The following is a 25,556-nucleotide window of genomic DNA, read 5'->3' on the forward strand; positions in this document are numbered from 1 at the left end:
AAATCTTGAAATGCTTATGACGTTCATTATCCGTTCTTCAAGGTACATGTTTACATGCTGTCTCTGTGGATTTATTCTTCCAGAAATTAAAGCACTGGACTTAATTAGAGTCCGTCTCCGTTGATGTAGTCTGCACTATAAAGCTCACTTACTCAGAATTAAGAGGGATCTCTGTTGTAGAAAATTATGCCTTAAAGGTCGCAATTGTATGCTGACTTAATCGTGTAGAATGGAAGAAATTGGATGCAGACAATTAAATAAATATTTTCATTAGAAAATGAACTGGGGAAGAAATGCTGGCTTGAACTCCTGCCATGTCAGACGTAGATTTTATCAGCAAATAAAATTTATATTAAACCTTTTTGTAATGCGCACGTAAAGCCCACTCTTGGTCACGTCGGAAGAAGCTTTCCAATTTTCGAAGCATATAATTGAGTTAATTGATAAAAAAATCTTTGAACAATATGAAGTGCCAAGTTACAGGGAATCGTTAAAGTCTTGCAAAATTGTGAGCAGAACTGTTTCTTGAAATGTGTACCTACAATCAATAAGGATCAAATAACGAAAGTACGATGACAGATCGTTAGTCGAACAGCGAAAACATTATAGAGCGATACCCATTGATAGGTCTGGCATCGGTTCTTAAGACTTAGTGGTCACAAGTATCCCCGAGAGCGGAGTCGTCCTGTAGCGACTCAGGAAAAGAGAACGTTATATTTCAACACACTTCTCTTGTCTGATAGGAAACTTATGATTGTTCTGTAATGGAAAGAAATTCTAGCAGTGATAGTTTAAATGTGAGTTTTACACGAGAACTTAAGCACGAATTGGAAGTGGTAATTATTTATTCGGTAGCTTATGCGTTGATATTTCTTTTTGCTTTATTTGGAAATCTCACGGTCATTATTGTGGTGATCAGACATCGATGGATGCACACCAAGACCAACTTTTTCATCGTAAACCTGGCCTGTGCAGACCTTTTGGTGGCTATCGTTGTCATGCCAATCAATACAATGATAAATATATTCATAGGTAAGTATTTCATATAGATATGCATGCAATAATGTAATTCAAAATTTGTATCTACCCCAATTAGTGCAATATTTTAAGGTGACCATGTGCATTTTTTAAAAAAAATTCTAAACATTAGACATTCAGTGTGTTAAGAAAACCTATAACCAATTTATCATTCATTTTTACAATTAAATGGAATGCTTCAACTCAGTTCAGTAGAGTTTGCTCAAAATGAAGTTGACGTCTCCATATGAAAAAATCTCGAGAGGGACGTTAAACAATATACAATCGATCAATCAAAATGAATTCAATATTTGTTTAACACAACCCCAAGAATTAGAATTTTCAGGGTCAGTTTGAACTATTCTCAGAATTGTATTGTATTGGCACCATTTCTTTTTCAGAGAAATTTCTTTAAAGAAAGTACAGCGCGTATGTTTTATAGGGTTTTGGTTTACAGGAAGATCCAAAGGCCATAATTTAATCACTAAAATAAATGAAGTAACATATTTACGTCCAATAATTCATAACGCCAGGCATCTGGAGCGCTTAATAGCTTTACGTGAGGTCTGCAGTGATGGTGTCTATTTTCTAGTTTTTAAATTTTTCTCATATGAGCAAGTCAAAATTAATGCATTTTGAAAATCAGAGATTAAGCACAATTTAAGGGTTGTGAAATAGAAATATAACAAAATACTTATAAATCTCATACTTCTTTATAAAACGAGACCAAAAGGCTCGAGCAAATATCCACTAGCTCATTACTGAATGCAAACGTCATTTATTAATTGATTTGCAATAAATTTACACGTATAATGTATACAAATATATCGAGAGAGGGGTCTTTAAAATAAATTTGAAAATATATCAATTTTATGGAATATTCGAAACTGCATAACCAGATATGCCATAAAAACAGGCTAAAATATATTATAACAGAGGGTGAATATCGTCTAATTTTTGTCTGAATATCAAATATAAAACGATGTCATCAGAGAAAAATTTAGTGAATAAACCTTAGAAAACAATTGAAATTTCTTTTAACGGAAGTTTTATTTTTCTTTATCTTTTTTCTTTATTGCATAGTTCATTAACAGATTTAGAGGTTGTGAAAGAACAGGTACTTTTATTGTTCAATAATGGGTAGATGTGATATCAGTAGCCATACAACCCCTTCGAGTACAAGTATCACCAAAATTTTCAATTTATATTCTAATCGAGCCAAACCATAAACTTTATCTTGCTAGACTACAGGTCAACTGTCATTAATTTCTTCTTTCTTTCCTTCTCCTTTCCTGTACACGATCTCCATCTTACTAAATCCTGTCATCTATAAAAATTTCAGTATTTTGGCTAAGTGTGAAGAAACCGAAAAAACTAAACCGTGAACGAATCGAGAGGAGATGAAGTTTGCCAGGAACATTAATGGAAAAATGGCCATAATCAATCTTTAACATTGAAATGACTTGACTTAGTTTTTAACTTGGATGCTAATGGGCGCACATCATCACTGGCTTTTAGGTCTTTGTGCTTGAGTGCACGGTCTCTTTGGTCTTAGCGCTCGAGTGCGCCCTTATGGTCATTTTATATCCTGTAAGCAACTTAACGTCAACCCTGTAGCATGGAAATTTAATCAACGACTATCTACTTTAGGAAACTCGGCTACCGTTTTGAATATCCTGTTAGTAATGAGAAAGGATGGTTACTAATAAAACCGTTTCACGGAAATTAAAATAAAACGCAACGTTTTAAAGAAAACAATAGATAACGGGAAAGAATATTATTTTGCATCATAAAGCTTTTGAAAATTGTATAGAGTCATCGTAATTCATTAGATGTTGATAAAACATTCAGAAATATACGTGCATATACTGATAAATGAAGGTAATTATATGAAATTACGATATTTTCGTCGTTTTCAATGAGTTATTTATGTTAGTCAAAACCAAGTTTGTTTAACGTTCCTTTCAAAAATTTTCAACTCATATAGCGACCCAACCACTTGTATGTAAAACTGCAAATTTTAGTCCCAACTCGGCATTCAGGATAAGTGAGCTGCAAGGCATTTTTTTGTGCTAACATCTAGTGTGACACGGGATCTCGGTTTACAATATCGCATCCGAAGGACCAGTCTCCACGTCACGCAGTGGGAATCGAACCCGTGACTAATAATTGATCAACCCCTTTTCTCTACAATTCTTGAACAAATGCCCTAACCACTATCACACCAAGCGGGCGAGTTATTTGTTATTTAATTCAAAAAAAAAAATTAAACAGATAATTAATTCCGTTTCAAATTCATCCGTTTTTATGTGGAGGGATGCCACGAATTCCCAGAATGAAGAATCTCCTACAGGTGTTATAATGTAAATTTAAGTCTGGAAAGTTTCAAACCGAGCGTTGTGCAGAAAATATCCCAATTATAAGTTTTGTCTTTGATATATTCGAGTTATGAATTAAATTATTTGACAGTTTTGTTCTTTAACAGTTTAAAGCACGTGAAAATATCCAGAGCAATTCATCCATTATACGAACACATGCAATGCTATTCTCCAGGCGTCCTATAATGAGATCTATTTTACCACAAATCTCTGGTGTATACTTATTTCCCATTACCCTTGAGTTCATTATTCTCTTAAAATGAAAAAATGGCGTAATCTACGTTTCTTCCAGTTTGTGATTTTTTTCATTCATTTTTAGCCTTTATATTTAATGGTTCAAAGCTCTACCTCTGGGTAGTAAACTTTTAAACCTAGAATATCAGTTGCTGAATTTTTAATTTCAGTTTCCAAAACAAAACACAATTAATTGTTATAAATCCATAGTAATTCAATGCAATTGGATAGATCTGCTCTTTTTGTATGAAGATATTTCGAATGACAAAAATTGTGATAGACCTAAGTATTCGAGAAACTATTTTACATTTGACAAAGACTGAATTTAGTGAAGGAAATTTTCAAATTTAAGAAAACAAAATTGGCACCCAAATGCTTTTGATCATTTTTCCTACGAAAATATTGCAAGTACCGTATATTGAAAAATGAACCAGAAAAATATCCCGTATGTAAATTTCTCTACGCCCAAAAACTTTAGTATTTAGACATTCGTCTGCCTTAAATTATTTTCTAATTATTTCCCCGTTGCTTTTTGTGTCAATGTGTACGTCTGAATGACTTCATCTACAAAAAATCCTCAAGAAACGGGTTACAGAAAGTTATTAATGACTGATAGCTTGAAACATAGTAAAGCTTTTTATTATTCCCAGCCGAACTAATTATAAGTAAAAAGACAATTTCCAGTGTTATTTAACCATAGAACTTAATATTCACAAGTCAAGCATAGGAAATACATGTAGCTGCTGAAATCGGGGTCTCTTGAACAAGGTCGAGACATTGCAATGAAATATTTTGGAGATAACGAACTGTATTCAAGCTCAAAAGTCCATTAAACAATACAAAATGGGAGCAGAGCAAACACCGGACCTCCAAAACATCAGAGGTGGATCAGGTGCTAAGGGGAAGTTAGTATCCCCTTCCAACCAGTTACACCCACCGTGTGCTTCTTGTCATGATCGGGAAATAACAGAAAAATCTGTATATAGACAATTCAGTGTGTAAATAATGGTCTAATAATTGGAATGAAAAACGTCGGTCAGCATTTGACTCAATGATAAATTGTATATGCTGACAATTAATTTCTTGTCTATCAACAATTGTGTGAGATTTTTGTTTTATTTTCAACTATATTGATAAGTCTGTCAACACTTTTATTTTGCTTTTATGAAACAAGCACATTGAAATTCAATATACGTGTACAGTAGTTTCCTCTTAATACTATGTATCAAATGAAAATAATATTCAAAAGCATCTTTCAAAAAAAATCAGTTATTGGGGAATATAATTCCTTTTGATCTCATTCATTTTTAAAATCTTCGTTGAAATTCTTATCTGCTTATTGATTTATTTTAAATTAATTGAAACGTTAATGATTGCAACACCACATCGCAGCTTCAAAGATTTTTATCTTGCATCTGGTAATGACATATATCTTACATCCAACAGTCTGTAAATTTTAATTGGATTCTCTAATTCAATTACGCATACACGTTTCAAACCAAAATACAATGGATAATTATAAATGAATCTTCTGATAGCGTATCTCGGAGATGCACCTAAGTTTTTAATGCTGTATTAAAAGCCTGATTCTTTCTTTCAATGGACACTATTTAATTAGTAACAAACATGAAATATATCGTCTTTTTGGGGGAGGAATTTCGTGAGAGCTCTTCAAAGTAACATGTACTTTTAAAACTTAAATAGACCGTACATGTTATCTAAAATGTCAAATATTTTCCCCCTAAAAAGCTTCTTACCATTCGAAATGAGCCATTCACCAACGAAAATAGTAGAGTAAAATGTTTGTTAATTAACGGATGCTTGAATAATTTCAAGTAACGGAAGGACTCGAAGGTGCATTAATTTAAGTTTGTTTTTTCTTTTTGGGGTCAAAAATACGTTGATAAGTAAGAATAGGCCTGTTCAGGTTCGGCATCTGAGATTTGATGAGTAATTATTATCTGATCAGTCGCCCGCATGGCGTAGTGGTTAGAGCGTCTGGTCTAGAGTCGTGAAGTAAGTAGTTTATCCTTGCGTTGGGGGTTCGAATCCCACTTGTGGACGCGGAGACAGGTCCATATAAATCGAGGTCCCGTGTCGGAGTAGGAGCTGACGCGAAAAAGATTCACCACTGCTCAAAGGCTGTACCCGAGTATAGAACAAAATTTGCAGTTCTCTACCGGCAAGTTGTGGCGTCTCCATATATGTGAAAAATCCTCGAAAGGGACGTTAAACAACGTAATCCTCTGGCCATCTTTGGCGTTAGTGACATTTTTTACATGAATTCAAGCTCAAAGATCCATTCAAGGAATACAAAACTGGAGCAGAGCAAAAATAGAAATCGAAGATCATCAGATGAGGAATTATATGTCGTGGAAGAGAACGCATCCCATATTGACTGGTAGCACCCGATGAGTGTTCCCAGTCTTGGACAGGCAAACGGAAAAAATCAGACAATTAAGTGTGTAAATAGCCTATCAAGTTAGTATAATATGCAAAATTATTACATAATCATTGACAAACTCTACCTACGATATTCTCTCTTTATTTCAAAATTAGTGAAAAAAGGACAACTAAAAACTGCAAAATCGTAAAATTCCGGTTACTACCCTTGAAGAATGTCAAATGTAATGTAACTGTAAGAAATTCTCATCATGATGGTATTTCTCTCTGAAACATGATGTTTAAAAATAATCGACATCAATCTTCAGCTCTAAGACAAAAACAAGCACAAACATGGGGAAACTAAGATTCAGTAAAAGTTTTTTTTCTTAAAGTTGACAGAAGGAAGTTGTCCGATGTATTTAATCACTCTAAATACGAGGGTTTTATTGGTCGCAGTAGATGCTGGCACGAAAAAGGTCCCTCAAGGCTCAATGACCATGAGTGTCGAGTTTAGGTAAAAATTCGCAGCTCTCCACGGCAAGTGTTAACGTCTCCATATGAGTGAAAAACAAACAAACAACAAACAAACAAAATTAAGAAGCCAAAAATAAATTCAATGATATTAAATACTTCCTATCAGATGAAGATTCTGTTTTGTCTATAACAGTTCGTTATACGTAATACTAGTATGACTTCGGCACTATTATGCTTTACTTCTAACCTGTTTTTATTCAATAATCTTTACAGCCAGTTGCTCTTCAGAGTCTTATATTAGTTGCAAGATTTTTTTTAATCTGATATTTACCCGACTGTTATTTCTGTTACTATGGATGCTCTCACCACCATGGCAGCTGATCCCACATCTGATGTTTTGGAGGTCCGTGTTTGCTCTGCTTCTATTTTGTATTGTTTTATGGACTTTTGATCTTGAATGATATTCGTTATATCCATATGTTTCATTCAATTGTTCAATACATTTCTGCTGCTTAATTGCCAAAATGTTAATATTTCGTGGAAACGAATACATTCTTCTAAATGTTATTGTGATTGAAATTCAAAATGTGGTGTTGTTGACTCATTCAAAGGTTATAGGGTAGAACCGGTCTTATAAATAACATTGGCAGTTAAAAGAAAATTGCTTTAGTCTGTTTCTTTTAAAAATATGTCCTTTGACAACGTTTCTGAAAGATTTTCATGACTTTTAAACAGAAAAAGGGGTTAAAAATCACATATCTACTTTGTAGTGATAATTTTATTAATTCATAGCGAAAATTGGAACTCACTAGCCACCATTTTTTCTAAAATCTCCCAAAACACTAGTAGTTAAAAAATTGTAATATCTTCAACACTTACAACCTAATATTTACCTTATATGGCAATTGTTATTTAGGCTCACAGGGGATCTCACCACGAACAAATGACCAATCGTTAAATGAATAGAAGCGTCTACGCCAACTACGTTTTAAATTTTAATTTGAACACGTGGTTCAGGTTAATCTATGATGGATATGAAATGGACTGCAATTAAAATGTTCTTATGGAAAAAATATAAAGATAACAAACTAGGAAAGATGCCACGGACATTTGTTATTTTGTTACATGTAACTAGAAAATATTTATAATAAAATGAAGTCTGTGTCAAGTTCAGAACACTATCCTATTACGTTCCTGTCCACATTTCTGTGAATAATTTACCTTATCTCGCTGTAGTCTCGCTAAATCTCGCCAGAGCTACTTTGAACTCTTCGTGTTTTATAACTTGCAAAACACCGAAAAAAATAAAGGTTCCGAAGACATTAGTAGGGGTGGCATAGGACATTAAACTGTAAACAAACAACATCATTTGTCTTCCTAATCAGAATCAAAAGAACATGCCAATAGGACAACAGCGGATGTGTCATTCTAGACAAACACGGTGATCGCTCCAAGGCGATCACAAAAAAAAAGTGGACTCGGGAATATTTTGAATACATGAATCATAATCAACGACACATTTCAAAACCTTTAATCGATTTTAATCAACTAAATCTCGTAAGATATTGATTTTACTACATCTTCCATTCCAATGAGCTGGCCGGTAATGTTAAAAGTAGTAAGAATACCATCATTCAACTAATCCGCATCCGCAAAATTTTGCACAATTTAAGTCTTGAATCAAAGCATGGTGTTTCTAACAAAGGCTATAGATAAAGCATTGTTTGGCTGTAATTGTGTGATAACTTTCTCTACAGAATCGATATCTAGTTTTTTTTTTCGATGAATGTCCCTGTTTTACAAGACCAACAAATACATGTATCCTTGAGTTAAATAAATAAAATAAATAATGAATCTTTTAGGGGGAGGTGGATTAGGCTGAATCCTTTATTCCCTCTCAAATTTGAGAAGTCATTCGTAATTTTTTTTTGATTATACCAAAAAGGTAAACAAAATCCCAATGATTTTTTTAATGCTAGTGCAAAATCTATGAAAGTAAAATAAAACAATGAGAAAGTTAAAGTTACACACATTAAAATGTTGTTAAAAAAGTTGTTTATCAAATGTTAGTCGAAATTAAAATATGCCTTTGATTCCATATATATTTTATAAATGTTCTCTCTTTTCTTCTTTCTTCTTTCCTCTCTCTTAAATATAACAAAACATAAATGAGCTAGAGCAATGTTTGAAAGAGTTACTATCTTTTAATATTCAAGTGTACCTCAACTCTTTTGGTAGTTATATGACGTTGTGTCCACATGTTAGACATCCTTGGATTAAAAGTAATCCCTGTAAATAGACGAGACATTCTTGAATCATTAGCAATTACTGTACGTAGTATGAACTACACGTGATTCTTTAAAACAAAGGTTTCTCCCAGAAAAAAATCCTAATCTGCCATTGAACTTATCGAAATGACCTTATGTCAAGGCCATACCACATTGGGTCATAAGCAGTCTTGTAAAAAGTATGAACTTCAATATTTCTCCATAACAACGTTATAGACTAGACAAGATTGCGTGAGTAAACAAACAGACTTACAAGAAGGTGATTCCTGTTTGTTCAATCGTATTGGCAATATCTTTGAAACAGAACAATTCAAGTTGAAGTTTGCTAATGAAACAAAGTTTTGTTGTGACTTTTGCATATCAGCAAGGTCGAGGACATTGCCAAGATAATATTCTTGCTTTTTCTGTGTTTTTCTTCTGAAAATTATTCTCGGTTTATGAGGATATTGTTTATATTTTAATTAATATCCGTGTATTTACCTTGAATTTGTGTCCTATGCTAAATGTAAGGGTCATTTGAATGTGGAACAATTCCTAAAATTGGACATGCATGTTTAAATTATAACAAAAAATTATAAGCCATTATATACACACTGAATAGTCAACGGATTTTTCCGTTACCTCCCGTCATAACAAGAAGCACACGGTGAGTGTGACCAATCGGCATGGGATGCTCACTCCTCCATGGCACTTGATTTCCATAATGCCACTGACATAATGGCATACTTTTCACTTTTGTCATAAATACGTAATGCTAATTCTCCTAAAAAAAATAAAAAATTGCTTTCAAACAATATTTTCATATAGCATGATACAATTTTAAAACGAATATCAGTATTCTATAATATTTTTATATGGCTATTCCCTTGAGAAAAATATTTTAAAAACTCGGTGATCATTCTAAAATTTCTCTTGCAGATTGGCGGTACGGGGCTGTATTATGTAAGTTGACACCTTACCTTCAGGGGATCTCAGTTTGTGCCTCCGTCAATACCCTGGCAGCCATCGCCATTGATAGGTATATACGACCACGTGATTTATATCATGAAAACAATTTTGAGAAGCAAAGATTTCATTCTTTCGGTATTATTATCATTAAAACTCTTTCGGAGATGAATTTGAGACACCGCAGACGCATTACTTTTAGATTCTGGTAATCTGTCAAGTAATTTCCTAACGAATTTTCGTTGTGATACCATAGATAAGACAAGGGACATTAAAGATGACGAACTTAACTCATCATATTTTGACCCAACTTTTAGTGTTTTAATACCGTTTTAAATCAATAACAGACTTTTAAACTTCGTCTTGCCATTTTTTACCATAATTTAAAATAAATGCATCAAATAAGTTGCTTATTAAATACAACACTGGTATATACATATACTCTATTTTCTTTTGATTGTAAAATTTAATATAATAACCTTTTCAATTACTTATATTATAGATATTTAAATGACATACTATTATGAACATTATATGTTTAAACAAAACAATATAATTATCATTACTTATGTACATTATTTGTGTTTTAATTATTATGTCTTACATTATCAAATGATCATCCTGCGAGGTGATGTAGGATTAATATTTGTAATTGCATTCAGATGGAGTTTAGTCAGGGCCCCATCCCTTGCAACTGCCATAAATTTTCGAGTAGGGAATTCTAATGTTATTAGAACTTTACAACATGTAAAGAATAGACACATAGTTTCTGGATGAATAAAAGAAACTGAACACTGGTGCCCTAAGGAATTTGTTAAAAGCAAGTTTCACTGTATTTGGTGTTGCCATTATGAAAATTTTGTCCTAATCGATGCACGTCTTTGTTATCATCTTCAAACTTGCACGCTTCCTCGTAATCAAATAATTTCTCTTCACCAAACAAATTTAAATGTAATCACCAGTAACTGATAAAGATAAGGTCCGAAAATTAGGACTCCTGAACACGTTGAAAATCATTTTTCATAGCTTACAATTCTTTTCTTGAGTTCACACATTGATCAATTCGAAGTTCAACCTGATGAAAAATACGTGTTGAAAGGCAATTTTATGGAATTAATCCAATTTTAAAATGTATTTTGCGAGTAACTTTTCATTAGCTTCAAATATTTGAATAGGATAAAAATGGCGGAAGGAAAATAATCTTATTTAGACATAGTGCTTTATAGTGATTATATTTGTCTTTCTTCGCAATAATGAGATGTTTCTTGGGATATATTGCTCTTCTTAAAATATGAAAATGAGGGTTGTGTAAATAATAAGCTGTTCTGACGCATTTGTGTATTATATGTTTCTTTGATCTTTTCCAGGTGCCTGGCAATCTGTTATCCCTTACAGTACAAGATTACTTGGAGGACTTGTAAAATTATTATGTGTGGCATCTGGTTGTTCAGTATTGTTATCATGATTCCTAACTTGTTGGTATATAATATAGATGACACATACTCAGTGACGATGTCCTTTTGTTTAACAAAGTGGCCATCAGCTACACTAGAAGCAGTTTACTTTCTTGTTGGAAATTTACTGTTTTGTTATTCCCTCCCTCTGGCGTTGATTATCACGTGCTATTGTGTGATAGGCTTTAAAGTATGGAACCGGAAGGCGCCTGGTGTGTATGGATCAAACGGTGTAATACACAGATCAAAAATAAAAGTGGTGAAAATGCTGGTCGTAGTGGTAGTAATGTTTGCTGCCTCTTGGTTTCCATTGTGGGTGATACAGATAAAAATCAGACTAGAACCAGACTCAAAAGATTATATAGCGGTGTTTAATTACGTCATCCCCATCTGTCAATGGTTGGGATCCGCCAACAGTGGAATAAATCCTATTATCTATTGTCTTTTCAGTAAGAAAATTCGGACGAGGATAAAAACAATGCTTTTGTGTAGAAAAACAGAGTATGAAGTTCCTCGCAATCTTAGTTCGTACGCTAGTACTCGATATGTGTCAGTGGATTATACCAATGGTCACGTGACTCTAAGGACAAACGGATCACAAAAAGAGCGGAAGTCCTCGCGCACAGATAGATTATTCAATAATGTTTACGACTGATTTATATTTATTGCGATTCTGTCCTGTGTTAAATTGTTATTGCATAAAACGATTTAGTTTTCTTCTATCTGTGTTGTTTTGTCTTTGCTCCCTGTTATATGCCAGATTTTTTATCCAGAACACAAAGAGCGCATATACTATATTATCATGGAGGTTTGCTAACAAAACGATTTTAATTCCCTAACAAATTGCCCTGCTATGATTAATTGAATGCCCTGGTATTACCAATTAATCTTTGCAACTTAATCAAATATTTGAATAATTTTTTTGGTATGCTTTTATCAGTAGGACTGAAATGCGGTAGTTTCATATAAAATGGGTTGATAACTCAGATAAAAGTATCTGAAAAAGTATAAAAACATATCTTAGTGATTTCCCCATGTATTGTAAACACTAAAGTAAGAATGATTGACTGATTGTTGTTTACAGTCTCATTGTAGATTGATTGAATATTGTTTAACGTCCCTCTCGAGAATTTCTCACTCGTATGGAGACGCCCTCTCATTGTAGAAGAAACCCTTGTAACTTCTTACGACAAACATAAGCTGGACCCCCCGCTGACTGTGTCCGATTTTTACTTACATTTACATGTATAAAATTCTTTCTCTTTTCATTTCTTTTTAGAAAACCAATTAACTCAAGATTACTTAATACTTATTTCTAAAAGCCAACTTTCTCTGAAATGGAGTTCTTCCATTAATGCGATGTACGGATCAATACTACATCAATAATAAATTTAAAGTACTTCCATCCATTAATAATATGAATAGTTAAAAGAAATATATTTAAATGTATCTTTAATACGTAACAACGCGAGTATTTTGCAGTTATCTAACTTTCTACCGCTCTTTTGCGGGGGAGTCGAGAAAGCTCTAAATCTCTCAAGATTTCTGCGGCACATGACATTGATTACAGTAGTGACAATCGAATGTATCGAACAATTTAATGCCGGAAGCACAATGTATTGCCATGGATTGAACTCCAAATAGTCGATTGTTAAATAAGGAAAGTTTAGAATATTTTATCACTTTAAAATGTGACGATTTTCAATGAAAATTAACGAGAAGAGTCCGCTTAGTTAAAAATATCATTGAAAATGTATCATTTTAGGATTAGCTCCTCTCAAAAATTGATAAGCCTGGTTCAGCGATTGTAAGCAAGGTATTCCACCAGGATTTTTTACTTGTCTGTCCTTATAAATTCTGCAATGATCGATTTTGCATTGTAATCAATAGCACATCTGTCCCCATCCAGCACACGTATCCTACTTCCATCGCGTAAGAGTTCCGCTAAGTTAAGTAATCGCGATATCAAATATTACTTACAGCCCAAAAAATGCAAATACTTAGAAACTATAGATAATTGTAAATGTTTATATTAGTGTCTATTGAACTGTTTGAAACCATACAGCCCAAAAAAATGCAAATACTTAGAAACTATAGATAATTGTAAATGTTTATATTAGTGTCTTATTGTTTGAAACCATTTAAAATTATACAAGTATATGAGTAAAATAAATAATTAAAAACAAGGGGGGTTATCAAGTCGTAAGTGAGGGGACTCGTATAAAGCCTTGTGCGAGGAGGGACATGTGAACCATTTTACAATGCTTGAACCTCTAGCTCTCTGGTTTGTCTGTCAAATTTTTTCCAAAGCTGCTAGCTACAGTTCAGCCGCTAAAATCTCTTCTAATAAGATCTAAGTATGTCCTAACATGTGACAATCTGCTTTTTTCTTATACTTTTTTTTCTTTTCTGTTATTAATTATTTATTGTCATTTTTTTCTCCAGCAGAAAGACTTTTCCCCGTTCTGTGTTTCTGAATTTCGTGTGATATAGGGCTTATGAAAATAGTTTAAATATTCAGCAATTCATGAACGTCTTTGAACTGGTGGTATTATTTTAAAAAAAAAACCTAGCCAGAAATCTATGACAAAACTGTACCTCTAGTGTTTTTGTCCCCCGCTTTCGCGAAAGCGAGGGAACATTAAATCTCATTCGTCTGTCTGTCAGTCTGTCATTCTGTCAGTCTGTCCGTCCGTCACAAAAACTTTCACCTTGCCCATAACTTTTGATTTAGTAAAGCTATGACTTTCATATTTCATATGTGTATCCCTTGTGAGAAGACCTTTCTTTGGGTACCACCATATTTGACCTTTTGACCTTGACCTTGGAGTCTGACCCACTTTTACACAAAAAATCCAAACTTTTACTTTGGTCATATCTTTTGAATGGTGGAAACTAGGACTTGCATATTTTACATATGCATTTTATTCATTGGATACCAACCATTCTGACATTTTGACCTTGACCTTGGAGATTTCCGTACTTATGAAAAAAAGTTTAACCTTGACCATAACATTTGAACGGTAAGGGCTAGGGCTTTTGTACTTCACATATGTAATGCTTATGAGAAGACCTTTCATTGGATACTAAGAACTTTGACCCTTTGACCTTGACCTTGGAGATTAACTTACTTTTCCAAAACTTTTACCTTGGCCATAACTATTAAACAGTTAAGGTTAGGGTTTTCATCCTTCACATATGTATTACTTGTGACCTTTTTTAAGAAATCAACAACTCAGATCCTTTCACCTTGGAGTTTGACCTACCTTTCAAAAATTTATCCTTGGCCATAACTTTCTTTTGAACGGGGGGGGGGCATACATGTCCAAGAACAAATTCGATGTCGATATCGACAATATAATGTCGATATCGTATCGATATCGATCGTAATCAGCACTATTAATTGAAAATACCTGGTGCCGTATTTGAGACTCTATATTATGTCGATGTCGTCGATATCGACAATATCATGACGATATCATATGGATATCGATCCTATTTGCACAATTTATTTTCACATTGAGGTATAACAGAATTTTAGAAAGTCACAAGTGAAGTCAAAATTGATTCCTTATTGGCATGAATATAAATGTACAAATAAAGTAATATGATTAAGAAAAATTTAGGGTTGTTATTGTTTTAGATTAGATTTAGAGTAAGATGTTGGATTAGGGTGAAAATTCTTGAAAATGTTTTAACAATCATGATTCGATATCGATTCGATATCGTCGATATCGACAGTAAGGTAAACTTATTAAACACAGAAGTGATGTAAAAATAAAGTTTTTGTATTAGGGTGAAGATTGGTAAAGTAACATGCTCTTAACAATCATGATTCGATATCGATACGATATCGTCGATATCGACGATATTGATGGCAGGTAAAATCTTCGTTAAAGTAAAGTATCTAAACATAAACACATTCAAAGAAACAGGTAAGGTATTTACCAAGGGCTAAGCAAACATGATTCGATATCGAAGCGATATCGTCGAGATCAACGATATCGACACATCAGGGAAAGATTTATAAAGAAATTTTTAAGTAACAGTTCTTAAAAACACCATATTAATTATGGAAATCACAATTCTTGGAGCAACCATGATTCGATATCGGCACGATATCGAGGATATTAACAGTAAGGAAATAATCTTGAAACAGAAAGTATTGTACTAAACACATGAGAATATAGAAATTTTATAGTAAACTATAAAAAAGTAATGTGTCGATATCGTAACTACATCGTGTCTTGGACATAAAATTTCACAATTGTATTTCTTGTCTGAAAACCCTACTTTGGGTAATATCAAATATATTTCATTTGCATTTCAGAAATGTAAAATCTTTGGTATGTTGCCATACGAGGTCATCTGTGTTTCACAAACACATCTTGTTCCTTATATTGAGAAGAGATGGGACTTTCATATTTGCTATGTGCATTACCTGTGACAAGATATTTCCGAGCATGCTATGAATTCTTACTCCTTGACCTTGACCTTGACAATTGACCTTATTTTTAAAAAGAATCAACTTCAGTGATAATTTCTAAATAAATGACATATGAAAGGGTGTTCATATTAGACACAATATGTCATAAAAATGACATCTCACCCACAAAGACACCGAAAGCGGGGGACCACAATTCTTTGAATTTGCTTGTTAACTTAAGAAATAATGGAAAGGTAACACTATTCTTGGCATTGAAACTATTTCAACAGCAATATATATAATAAGGATACTTCGTTTATGCTCTTTCTGAGTCAAATAAAATTAAAATAGTAAAAAAATTGTAGGGGAAAAACAAGTTGGAAGAATTTCACATTTGTACTAATTTATTTTGAAAATGAACTAAAATTAAAGGAGGAGGAGCGGCATTTTGAAAGAATTTTGCAGAAATTTCTATTTTGAATTGCCATGACAAGACTGTTTATCGAAATCAAATTAAAACCAATAAAAAGAAATACGTATCGCAGTGTGTGGTCTTCTTGTGTACCAAACTATATTGAAATCGGACCAAAACAGAAGGGAAAGAAGCATTTTGAAAAATTGGTTACAGATAGACGGTCGACGAACACCTTACTCTCGCACAAGGTTTTATAGAGTATGACCATCAGGGCTAAAAAGAAAGATTGGAGATCTTTCATTACATAATTTTGCTTAAATCCAAATACAACAAGCTAATACAGAGAATTTGTATCCCCCGCTTAGGGAAAAAGTAAACCATGCGCAGTTCGTGGGGGGGGGGGGTCGGATCTTCCTGAATTTGTAGAATTATTAAATGTATACATGTATACTGAAGCAAATAAAATATGTCAATATGGATATACAGATTTGATTGCTTATTCTTAATTATGTGTATAGAAGATTCCTTTTATATGGAACATTCATCACACTGTAATGATGATTTTATGAGTTTGTACAAGCCAGACCTCGTAAATTTTTCATTTCGCGTGCTGAATACTATTATTTAGTTAAAAAAAAACCTATTTTCTAAAACAAAAAGTGGTCCGTCCGGGACTTAAGCTCGGGACCTCTCACATAGGAAGCGAGAAACATACCACAAGACCACGGAATCGCTTTACATAGAGTTAAGTATATGCAGAAGTGAAGTCACATACATGTATATATTCATGTTCGGTATTGTCAAAATTTTACACAATCCATGGTGTTTGATTTATTTAGCCTTTATTAAACAGTTCTAATAGATGTAATAAGAACATAAAGTCCGCCGAGAACCTGTTTTATACGCAATAACTCTCCTCATGCCCCTGTGCTAAAAATAGCGACGTAATACTATAAATATTAATAAAACAAACGGGGCGGGGCACTTTGAGAGGGGTGAGAGAGGTCCTAGGGAGTTTTGGTATAAAATTACATTGCATAAGCTCAAAATCTTCTTGAAATATCGCCCGGAAATGATAGTGTTACACACAGACAGAATGTAAAAATTTACGACCTTGAACTTTGACCTTTTGACCTCAAAATCAATAGGGGTTTTCATTAGGCCACAGGGAGTTGTTATGTAAAATTTCATTGCAATAGCTCAAATGGTTCTAGAGATATCGTGTGGATTGATTGATTGATTGTATACTGTTTAACGTCCCTCTCCAGAATATTTCACTGATATGGAGACGTCACCATTGCCGGTGAAGGGCTGCAAATTTAGGCCTATGCTCGGCACCTATGACCTTTGAACAGGGAGGGATCTTTATCGTGCCACACCTGCTGTGACACGGGGCCTCGGTCCTTCGGATGATATCGTGTGGAAACGAAAGTGTTATAACAGACAGAATTTGCTTATTTATGATCTCGCCCTTTGACCTTTTGACCTCAAAATCAATAGGGTTCTTCTTTAGTCCATAGGGAGTTGCTATGCTAAATTTTATTGCAAAAGCTCAAAGGGTTCTCGAGATATCGTGTGGAAACGAAAGCGTTACAGAAAGACGGACGGACGGACAAACCCAAATTATTATCCCCCACTTTTCAAGCGGGGGACAAAAATTGTATTTTTAGAGTTTCGGGTGTCAGTATACTGGTCATTTAAGTGTAATTAAAGATATTTTTGATTGTTTCATTGTGTGTTTGGGTTTTTTTCATACATTTTTTAAGATGATGGATTTGGGCAGTTTAAAATTTTCCTGAAATAGAAATTACGATAAAATCAAGTATGGGGTCTTTTTAGTGCTGTATAAAATCGTTTAGTCAAATAATGACATATGAATTCATGGCTTTGATTAAACCACTTTCATCAAAAAAATCTTTTTTGAACAAAGGCTATACTTCATTTTACACTTCTTTAGTCACAAGACCTTTGCTTTTCAAAGGAAAACGAAAAAGTTCAACCCTACTCATAAACATAATAGGCTAATTTTGTGGAATCACTGTCGAAATATTTGCTATGATAACGATGAAGAAACCTTTTCCATTTAAACCTACGTATATGACAAATTATCCTTAAGTGAGCTCTATTGCAAACAGACTTTCTAAATAATTAAAGTAGCGAGCTTTCGGGCCTAAAGCATGGATATACCTATTGAAAAAATGTGGGAAGAGACTGTGATTAGCTCTTTGAAAAATAAGATCAGAAATGTTTATAGAAAAATCACCATTTTTTTAATCAGAAATGTTTATATTCGTATTTTTGATAATAAGAGACAGAGGGGAAATTCCGATGAAATCCGACTTTATCAATGATACATGTATACCGATAAACCTAGTAAAAAAGCAGTTACTTTTCCCCATAAAATTACTGACATTTAGTTACTGTAGACATGTTAGACATATGTTCCAATTAACTGTGCAAAGGTTTTGTGGAACTGATGATAACAAAATATTTAACGACATACATATTTGTGATAAATAAATCATTTTTGACTTCATAGCCGAAGAAATTAAACTAACTGCTATTCACACACTTCTGACGAGAGAAAAAAGAATAGGATGTTTATTGATAAAAAATATAAAATTCGACTATTGTTTGGTCTACTGCTTTATGTTAGCATAGCGGTAAAAATGGTTATATTAATTACATCAGTGAGGTGACGGTGGCCGATAGGGATTTATAAGTTGATTAGTAACTTCAAAGGTAATGACAGAGCAGTGTTTTGGTCTGGAGCACAGGTAAATTAATACACGGATCACAGGTTGCAGGCGAACGCCAACGAATTATAGCCAGTGCTTGCCACTTTGCTTTGACCTATCAATTGTAGAATTAAAATCAATTTTTTAATGAAGGCGTTTTGAAATGTATCCAAAGGTAATAAAATTTAAGATATGAACATTTTCCTTGAGATAGTTAAACTTGATGCAGGTGTTTTCTTATCAAAGATGTAACAACTTCTCATAACATATATTATCTCATCTAGTTAAGTTCATAAGTGATGTCTCCTTATCAGGGTTTCGACTTCCTAATCAATCGACATCCAGTTATCTCTTTTAATCACTGAGTTTGAAAAATGTCAATGCTTTAAATTTCTTTTTAAAGATCGTTGGAATAGGAAAGAAAACTTGGGTGGGGGACAAATATTTTTATAGTCTTAATAACCAAGTCTGTTTTACGGGGCTGATGTAGATTTTCCGTAATTCCCTGTCTCAAGGTTCCGTTGAAAAACTTGTTAAAATATGATAATGGGCATTACAACTAATGAATTTCTTTAAAGGAATTTTCCTAAGGGAATATATATACATTCAAATAGGTCCATAATACTCCACATTATGGTCCTTTCTTCTAGGATTTAAGAAACTAAGTAGTCATACAATTCTTTCTCCAAAATAAACGAACAATAAATATAATCAATCTTAAATTTATTTCCATTCTAGTTAAAAAATGTTAAATTATGTTTACAATCGTTCTCAATGTAAGACTAGAATTTAATTTTAATATATTCTACCTTTTTCTCAAGAGTAAGCGCTAGGTAGTTTAACGATATAAAATATCAATTTTCGTTACTTCTGACGGGAAATATCGATATTTAATACTCAATCCAGTTTGTGTAATTCCGCTAGCTAAAAAATAGGGATGATTACTGGCAATTTGAAATTTTCAATAAGGCAAAAGACTCCATTTCCCTCCAGTAGCTAATGAAATAGCCTCGGGTTGTTAAATAGATTGTTTAAAACGACAATATGTAATTTACGATATGGGCCTATGGTTGAAGACCAGGAAAAGAATTATATATTGGCAAAATGTCAGTCGCCTGGCTGACTGGTAGTATGCTAGTCCACATTCAGCTTTTAAATTTCTATATACCACTTCTAAAAAAAAAAGGGAGTTGCTACATTTCTTTTTATTTAAGACAATACATTAAGACTCTTACAACATGCATGGCTCTGTTGATCGATATCTTATAGCTGGGAAAACGATGTTTCCGCTGAAATTTAAAAAAAAATCTTTGAATTATTTCAAATAGACACTTCCTAAGTAATTTTTTTTGGCTTGATTATGCTCTGACGATATATTCGTCGAGTATCTGTTTGTATGGCTTGCTTATATGTAATAAAAATTCATATTTATCATGAACTTATGTTTATGAGCTGTTTTTCAACATGTATTAAGAAATAAATTCACCAAAACTGTATTATTGACAATAAAAGCATATTCAAAGAATTGTGGTCCCACGCTTTCGGTGTCTTTGTAAGTGAGATGTCATTTTTGATGGCATACTATGTCAATGAAAGAAAAAGTGAGCAAGCTCACATACCCCACGCTCCCCCAAAACTCAAAGTGCTGAAAATCACGGAAAAAAAAATGAAAGAATCGGAATTTTCTGGTAATATGCACATCTACACATTGTGTCCTAAATATCTGCAAAGTTTGATGAAATTCTGTGCAGCAGTTTATGAGGAGTTTCGCTGACAAACTGTTAATCACTATATTCAAGATATCCCCCAAAATCTAAGTTGTAAAGTGCGGAAATTCCCAGAAAAATAAAGGATTCGGAATTTCCTGGTAAAATGCACATTTATACATTGTGTCCTAAATATCTGCAAAGTCTGACGAAATTCTGCAGCGGTTTATGAGGGGTCGCACTGACAAAATATTCATCTGTATATTCAAGGTATGGCCAAAAATCTAATTTGAAAAGTGCCAAAATTCCCAGAAAAATAAAGGAATCCGAATTTCTTGGTTATATGCACATCTACACACTGTGTCCTAAATATCTGCAAAGTTTGACGAAATTCTGTGCAGCGGTTTATGAGGAGTTGCGCTGACAAACTGTTCTTTCTATATTCTATATTAAAAAGGAAAAAATATGGCCAAAAATCTACACATTGTGTTACCTGCAAAAGTGTGCAGCGGTTTAAATTGACAAACTGAAAAAAAGTTAAAAAAAGGAAAAAATAAATCGGAATTTCCTGGTAATATGCACATCTACACATTGTGTCCTAAATATCTGCAAAGTTTGACGAAATTCTGTGCAGCGGTTTATGAGGAGTTGCGCTGACAAACTGTTTATCTCTATATAAAAGGTATGGCCAAAAACCTAAGTTTATAGTGCGGAAATTCCCGGAAAAAATAAGGAATCGGAATTTCCTGGTAATATGCACATCTACACAGTGTGTCCTAAATATCTGCAAAGTTTGACGAAATTCTGTGCAGCGGTTTATGAGGAGTTGCGCTGACAATCTGTTCATCTCTATATTCAAGGTATGGCCAAATGCCTAAGTTAAAAAGTGCGGAATTTCCCGGAAAAAATAATGGATTCGGAATTTCCTGGTAATATGCACGTCTACACATTGTGTCCTAAATACCTGCAAAGTTTGACGAAATTCTGTGCAGCGGTTTATGAGGAGTTGCGCTGACAAAAAAAAAGGACTGACTGACTGACTGACTGACACTCTGACGGACGGGTCAAAAACATTATACCTCACGCAACTAGTTGCGTGGGGTATAATTATGAACGCCCTATCAGTTCTATGGGTTAAAAATATACTTCCGAAAGAAGTGCCTGTGAAAAGCGTACTAAATTTAGTTAGTTGAATAACATTATATTTCTATCTTAAAAGCTTTTTAGCTCATCTGAGATGAAAGCTGAAGTGAGCTTTTCTGATCACTCGTTGTCCATGTTGGATTGGTATTTTTGTGGCAAGATTTATTGCATTCAGACTATAACTGTAAGTGAAGTTGCCTTTTTAAAAGAATATTTACAAAAAAATCTGTTTTTAGTAACTTCGTTTAATAATATTTTTTATTTCTAATTGTTTTCTCTGTGATAACTCTTTGAAAGTTAGTGAAATGATATCTTGATAATTAAACCTTAATGTAAATTTCGTAAGGTGAAAGGAGTTAATTGTCTGAAATTGAAATTATTTTTACAATTTTATTTCGCATATAGATGTGAGTATATGGGATATGCACTGTGTAGTTTGTTGCAAGAAACACCAACGAGAGTTGAAAACGTGGGATAATTTATCCCATAACGGGCTTTGCCCGTTTTGCAAATTATCCCACTTTTCGAACTATCTTTGATGCCCTGGCATATCCAACAAACTAGACAGTGATTCCCTTTAATTTAACAAAACATTGGATGCCCTCTGTATACATATACAAAAAATCGAATGTTTGACAGTGAATATTAATCAGTTTCGTAAGTTCTTTACAAGTGTATTAATTTCGTGTTGTAAAATGAAAAGCTGTTTTTCATTCAGAATTTTTATGCCCCGTAATCAAAGATTTTAGAGCATATATTTTTTTAATTGTCCGTCTTTCTGTTTATCTTCCAAAACTTGACCGTACCATTACATTTCATATTTGTTTTGGGGTACTGACATAATTGTCCTCTTAACATTGATTTTAAGAGTTTGACCTACTATTGCAAATACCTATCGAACTTTAATCTTGGTCATAACCTTTGAATCGTTGATACAAGGACTTTCAGATCCAACACGTTCTTATTGATAAAACCGTCCTCATGGGCATAAGAATAAAACAAGAGGCCCAGGGGCCACAGCGCTCACCTGAGCACATCAGGCTTGAATTTACTCCACCCCCCTCCAGGCATTCATCATTTGAACAAACTAGAATCTACACTACCTGAGGATGATTCCATTTAAATATCACTAATCATAGCTTTGAAGTACTTGAAAAGAAGATTTTAAAAGTTTTCCCTATATATCCCTATGTAAAACTAGGGTCGGCCATTTTGGCCCCACCCTAGCCCCGGGGGTCATGATTTGAACAAACTTGAATCTACACTACCTGAGGATGATTCCATATAAGTTTCATGTTTCTTGGCCCAGTGGTTCTGGAGAAGAAGATTTTTAAAGATTTTTCCTATATATGCCTATGTAAAACTTGGGTCGGCCATTTTGGCCCCACCCTTGCCCCGGGGGTCATGATTTGAACAAACTTGAATCTGCACTACCTGAGGATGATTCCACATGAGTTTCATCTTTCCTGGCCCAGTGGTTCTTGAGAAGAAGATTTTTAAAGATTTTTCCTATATATTCCTATGTAAAACTAGGGTCGGCCATTTTGATCCCCACCCTTGCCCTGGGGGTCATGATTTGAATAAACTTGAATCTACACTACCTGAGGATGATTCCACATGAGTTTCATCTTTCCTGGCCCAGTGGTTCTGGAGAAGAAGATTTTTAAAGATTTTTCCTATATATTCCTATGTAAAACTAGGGTCATGATTTGAACAAACATCTGCTCTACCTGAGGATGATTCCACATGAGTTTCATCTTTCCTGGCCCAGTGGTTCTGGAGAAGAAGATTTTTAAAGATTTTTCCTATATATTACTATGTAACACACTACCTGCCCCGGGGGTCATGGAACAAATGAATCCACACTACATGAGGATGATTCCACATGAGTTTCATCTTTCCTGGCCTAGTGGTAAGGGAGAAGAAGATTTTTAAAGATTTTTCCTATATATTCCTATGTAAAACTTGGGTCGGCCATTTTGGCCCCACCCTTGCCCCGGTGGTCATGATTTGAACAAACATGAATCTACACTACCTGAGGATGCTTCAACATGAGTTTCATCTTTCCTGGCCTAGCGGTTCTGGAGAAGAAGATTTTTTAAAAATGCCATTAATTTTTAACAAATTCATGATTATCTCCCCTTGGAAAAGGGCGTGGCCCTTCATTTGAACAAACTTGAAATCCCTGTACATAAGGACACTTTGTAGCAAGTTTGGTTGAAATTGGCCCAGTGGTTTTTGAGAAGAAGATGAAAATGTGAAAAGTTAACGACAACGACTACGACAACGACAGACAACGGACAAATTTTGATCAGAAAAGCTCACTTGAGCCTTCGGCTCAGGTGAGCTAAAAATGCTTGCTAAATATTCAGTGGTAGATGATAGAAAATATTTTCTAAGAAGTAATGCATTTTTACTAAAAGCAAGAGGTCCACGGACCTTATAGGTCACCTGAGTATTGTGTAACAACTTTCAAACAATTAAATTTGGTTCGTGTTTTACCCCAGAGGCCATGAAATTCACAATTTTGAAAGAGGCACCATTGCTAATCATGATTATCAACTTAGCATGCTTACTCTATTTACTTAATACCCAGAGGTAGATCAAAGAGAAAATGCACTTCCACTTTATACCCAGTTGTGCACCTCACCCCAAAAGAACCACTGACCCAGGGGCCACATATTTCAAAATTTTGCAAATTTTATCATTAAATTGTTGATTAACATCAAAGAGCAGATTTCAAAGCATTAATTTATTTTCAGACTATGTCACCCCCACCCCCCCCCCCCCCCCCCCCGACTCAGGGGGCATAAAAAACCACTTTGCTAGATGCACCTTTCTTCATCATAAATATATACTTGGATTATTGGCATAAAACCCAGAAGCAAAGGAAAATATTTTAAAAGATTTAATGTATTTTTACTATATAACCAAAAGGGCCCCGTCCTAACACCATGAACACCAGAACCCCTAGCCGTGGGGCCATAAAATTCACAAATTTGGAAGAGGCACTCTTGCTCATCATAACTATGTACTTAGTTAGTTTATTTAATACACAGAAGCAGAGAAGATTTTCAAAGAATTAATGCATTTTCACTATATAATCAATAGAGCCCCGCCCTAACACTAGAACCCTGATCCTGGAGCCATAAAATTCACAAATCTGGAAGAGACACTCTTACTCATCATAACTATATATTTAGTTAGTTTATTTAATACCCAGTGAACCATTGTGTGTAAAATCATCGAATTCTGAGAACCCTCATGATTCTCTTTTTAGGTTACCTGAGTAACTCAGGTGACCTATTGCTATCCGTTTTCGTCCGTCGTCGTGCGTCGCCCGTCGTGTGTTAACATTTGAACATTTTCAGCTTCTTCTCTAAAACCACTCAACCAATTTCAACCAAATTTGGTATACAGCATCTATGGCTGAAGGGGAATAAAAATTGTGAATTTTACGGTCCCCGCCCCCCTGGGGTCTGAGGGGTGGGGGCAAAACCACCAAAATTATTGCAGTCTTTAAAAATCTTCTTCTTTACTCCTGGACATCAAGCAGTTAAACTGTTGGCATGAATGTAATGAGCATTGAGTCCTCTACCAAAATAGTGAAATTCATGGCCCCAGAATCAGGAGTTCTGGTGTTAGGGCGGGGCTCTATTGATCATATAGTGAAAATGCATTCATTCTTGGAAAATCTTCTTCTCTGCTTCTGGGTATTAAATAAACTAAGTAAGTACATAGTTATGATGAGAAAGAGTGCCTCTTCCAAAATTGTGAATTTTATGACCCCAGGGTCAGGGGTTCTGGTGTTAGGGCGGGGCACTATTGATCATATAGTGAAAATGCATTATGCTTTGACAATCTTCTTCTCTACTCCTGGGTAATAAACTAACTAAGCACATAGTTATGATGAGCAAGAGTGCCACTTTCAAAATTGTGAATTTTATGGCCCC

At 34.2% G+C, this 25,556-nt stretch overlaps 1 protein-coding gene and 1 long non-coding RNA gene across 3 annotated transcripts in view; one reads left to right on the top strand and one right to left on the bottom strand.

Annotated features, from left to right (window-relative positions):
• Positions 1-386: 386 nt before the first annotated feature.
• Positions 387-11,894, top strand: LOC134257473 (neuropeptide SIFamide receptor-like). The gene is made up of 3 exons (XM_062740086.1): positions 387-1,032; positions 9,695-9,794; positions 11,089-11,894. Exons 1-3 carry the CDS (start codon positions 765-767, stop codon positions 11,828-11,830), a joined length of 1,110 nt encoding a protein of 369 aa, XP_062596070.1. The 5' UTR covers positions 387-764; the 3' UTR covers positions 11,831-11,894.
• Positions 11,895-19,956: 8,062 nt separating this feature from the next.
• The window catches only part of LOC134257474 (uncharacterized), a 34,502-nt gene continuing 28,902 nt past the window's right edge, over positions 19,957-25,556 (bottom strand). For both annotated transcript variants that reach the window (XR_009989920.1, XR_009989921.1), the window contains exon 3: positions 19,957-20,043. This is a non-coding gene — a long non-coding RNA (uncharacterized LOC134257474). The remainder of the gene's footprint in view (positions 20,044-25,556) is intronic.

This window comes from Saccostrea cucullata, unplaced genomic scaffold (assembly GCF_032062105.1).
Source record: "Saccostrea cucullata isolate Sc308-1 unplaced genomic scaffold, CSIRO_AGI_Scuc_v1 ctg835, whole genome shotgun sequence".
NCBI classification, from domain to species: Eukaryota; Metazoa; Mollusca; class Bivalvia; order Ostreida; family Ostreidae; genus Saccostrea; species Saccostrea cuccullata.

Excerpts from the sequence above, each read along its gene's own strand:
- LOC134257473 (XM_062740086.1), top strand. The coding sequence starts at position 765 with ATGGAAAGAAATTCTAGCAGTGATAGTTTAAATGTGAGTTTTACACGA. Across the intron at positions 1,033-9,694 it reads AATGATAAATATATTCATAG|ATTGGCGGTACGGGGCTGTA; the intron begins GTAAGTATTTCA and ends TTTCTCTTGCAG. Across the intron at positions 9,795-11,088 it reads GCAGCCATCGCCATTGATAG|GTGCCTGGCAATCTGTTATC; the intron begins GTATATACGACC and ends GATCTTTTCCAG.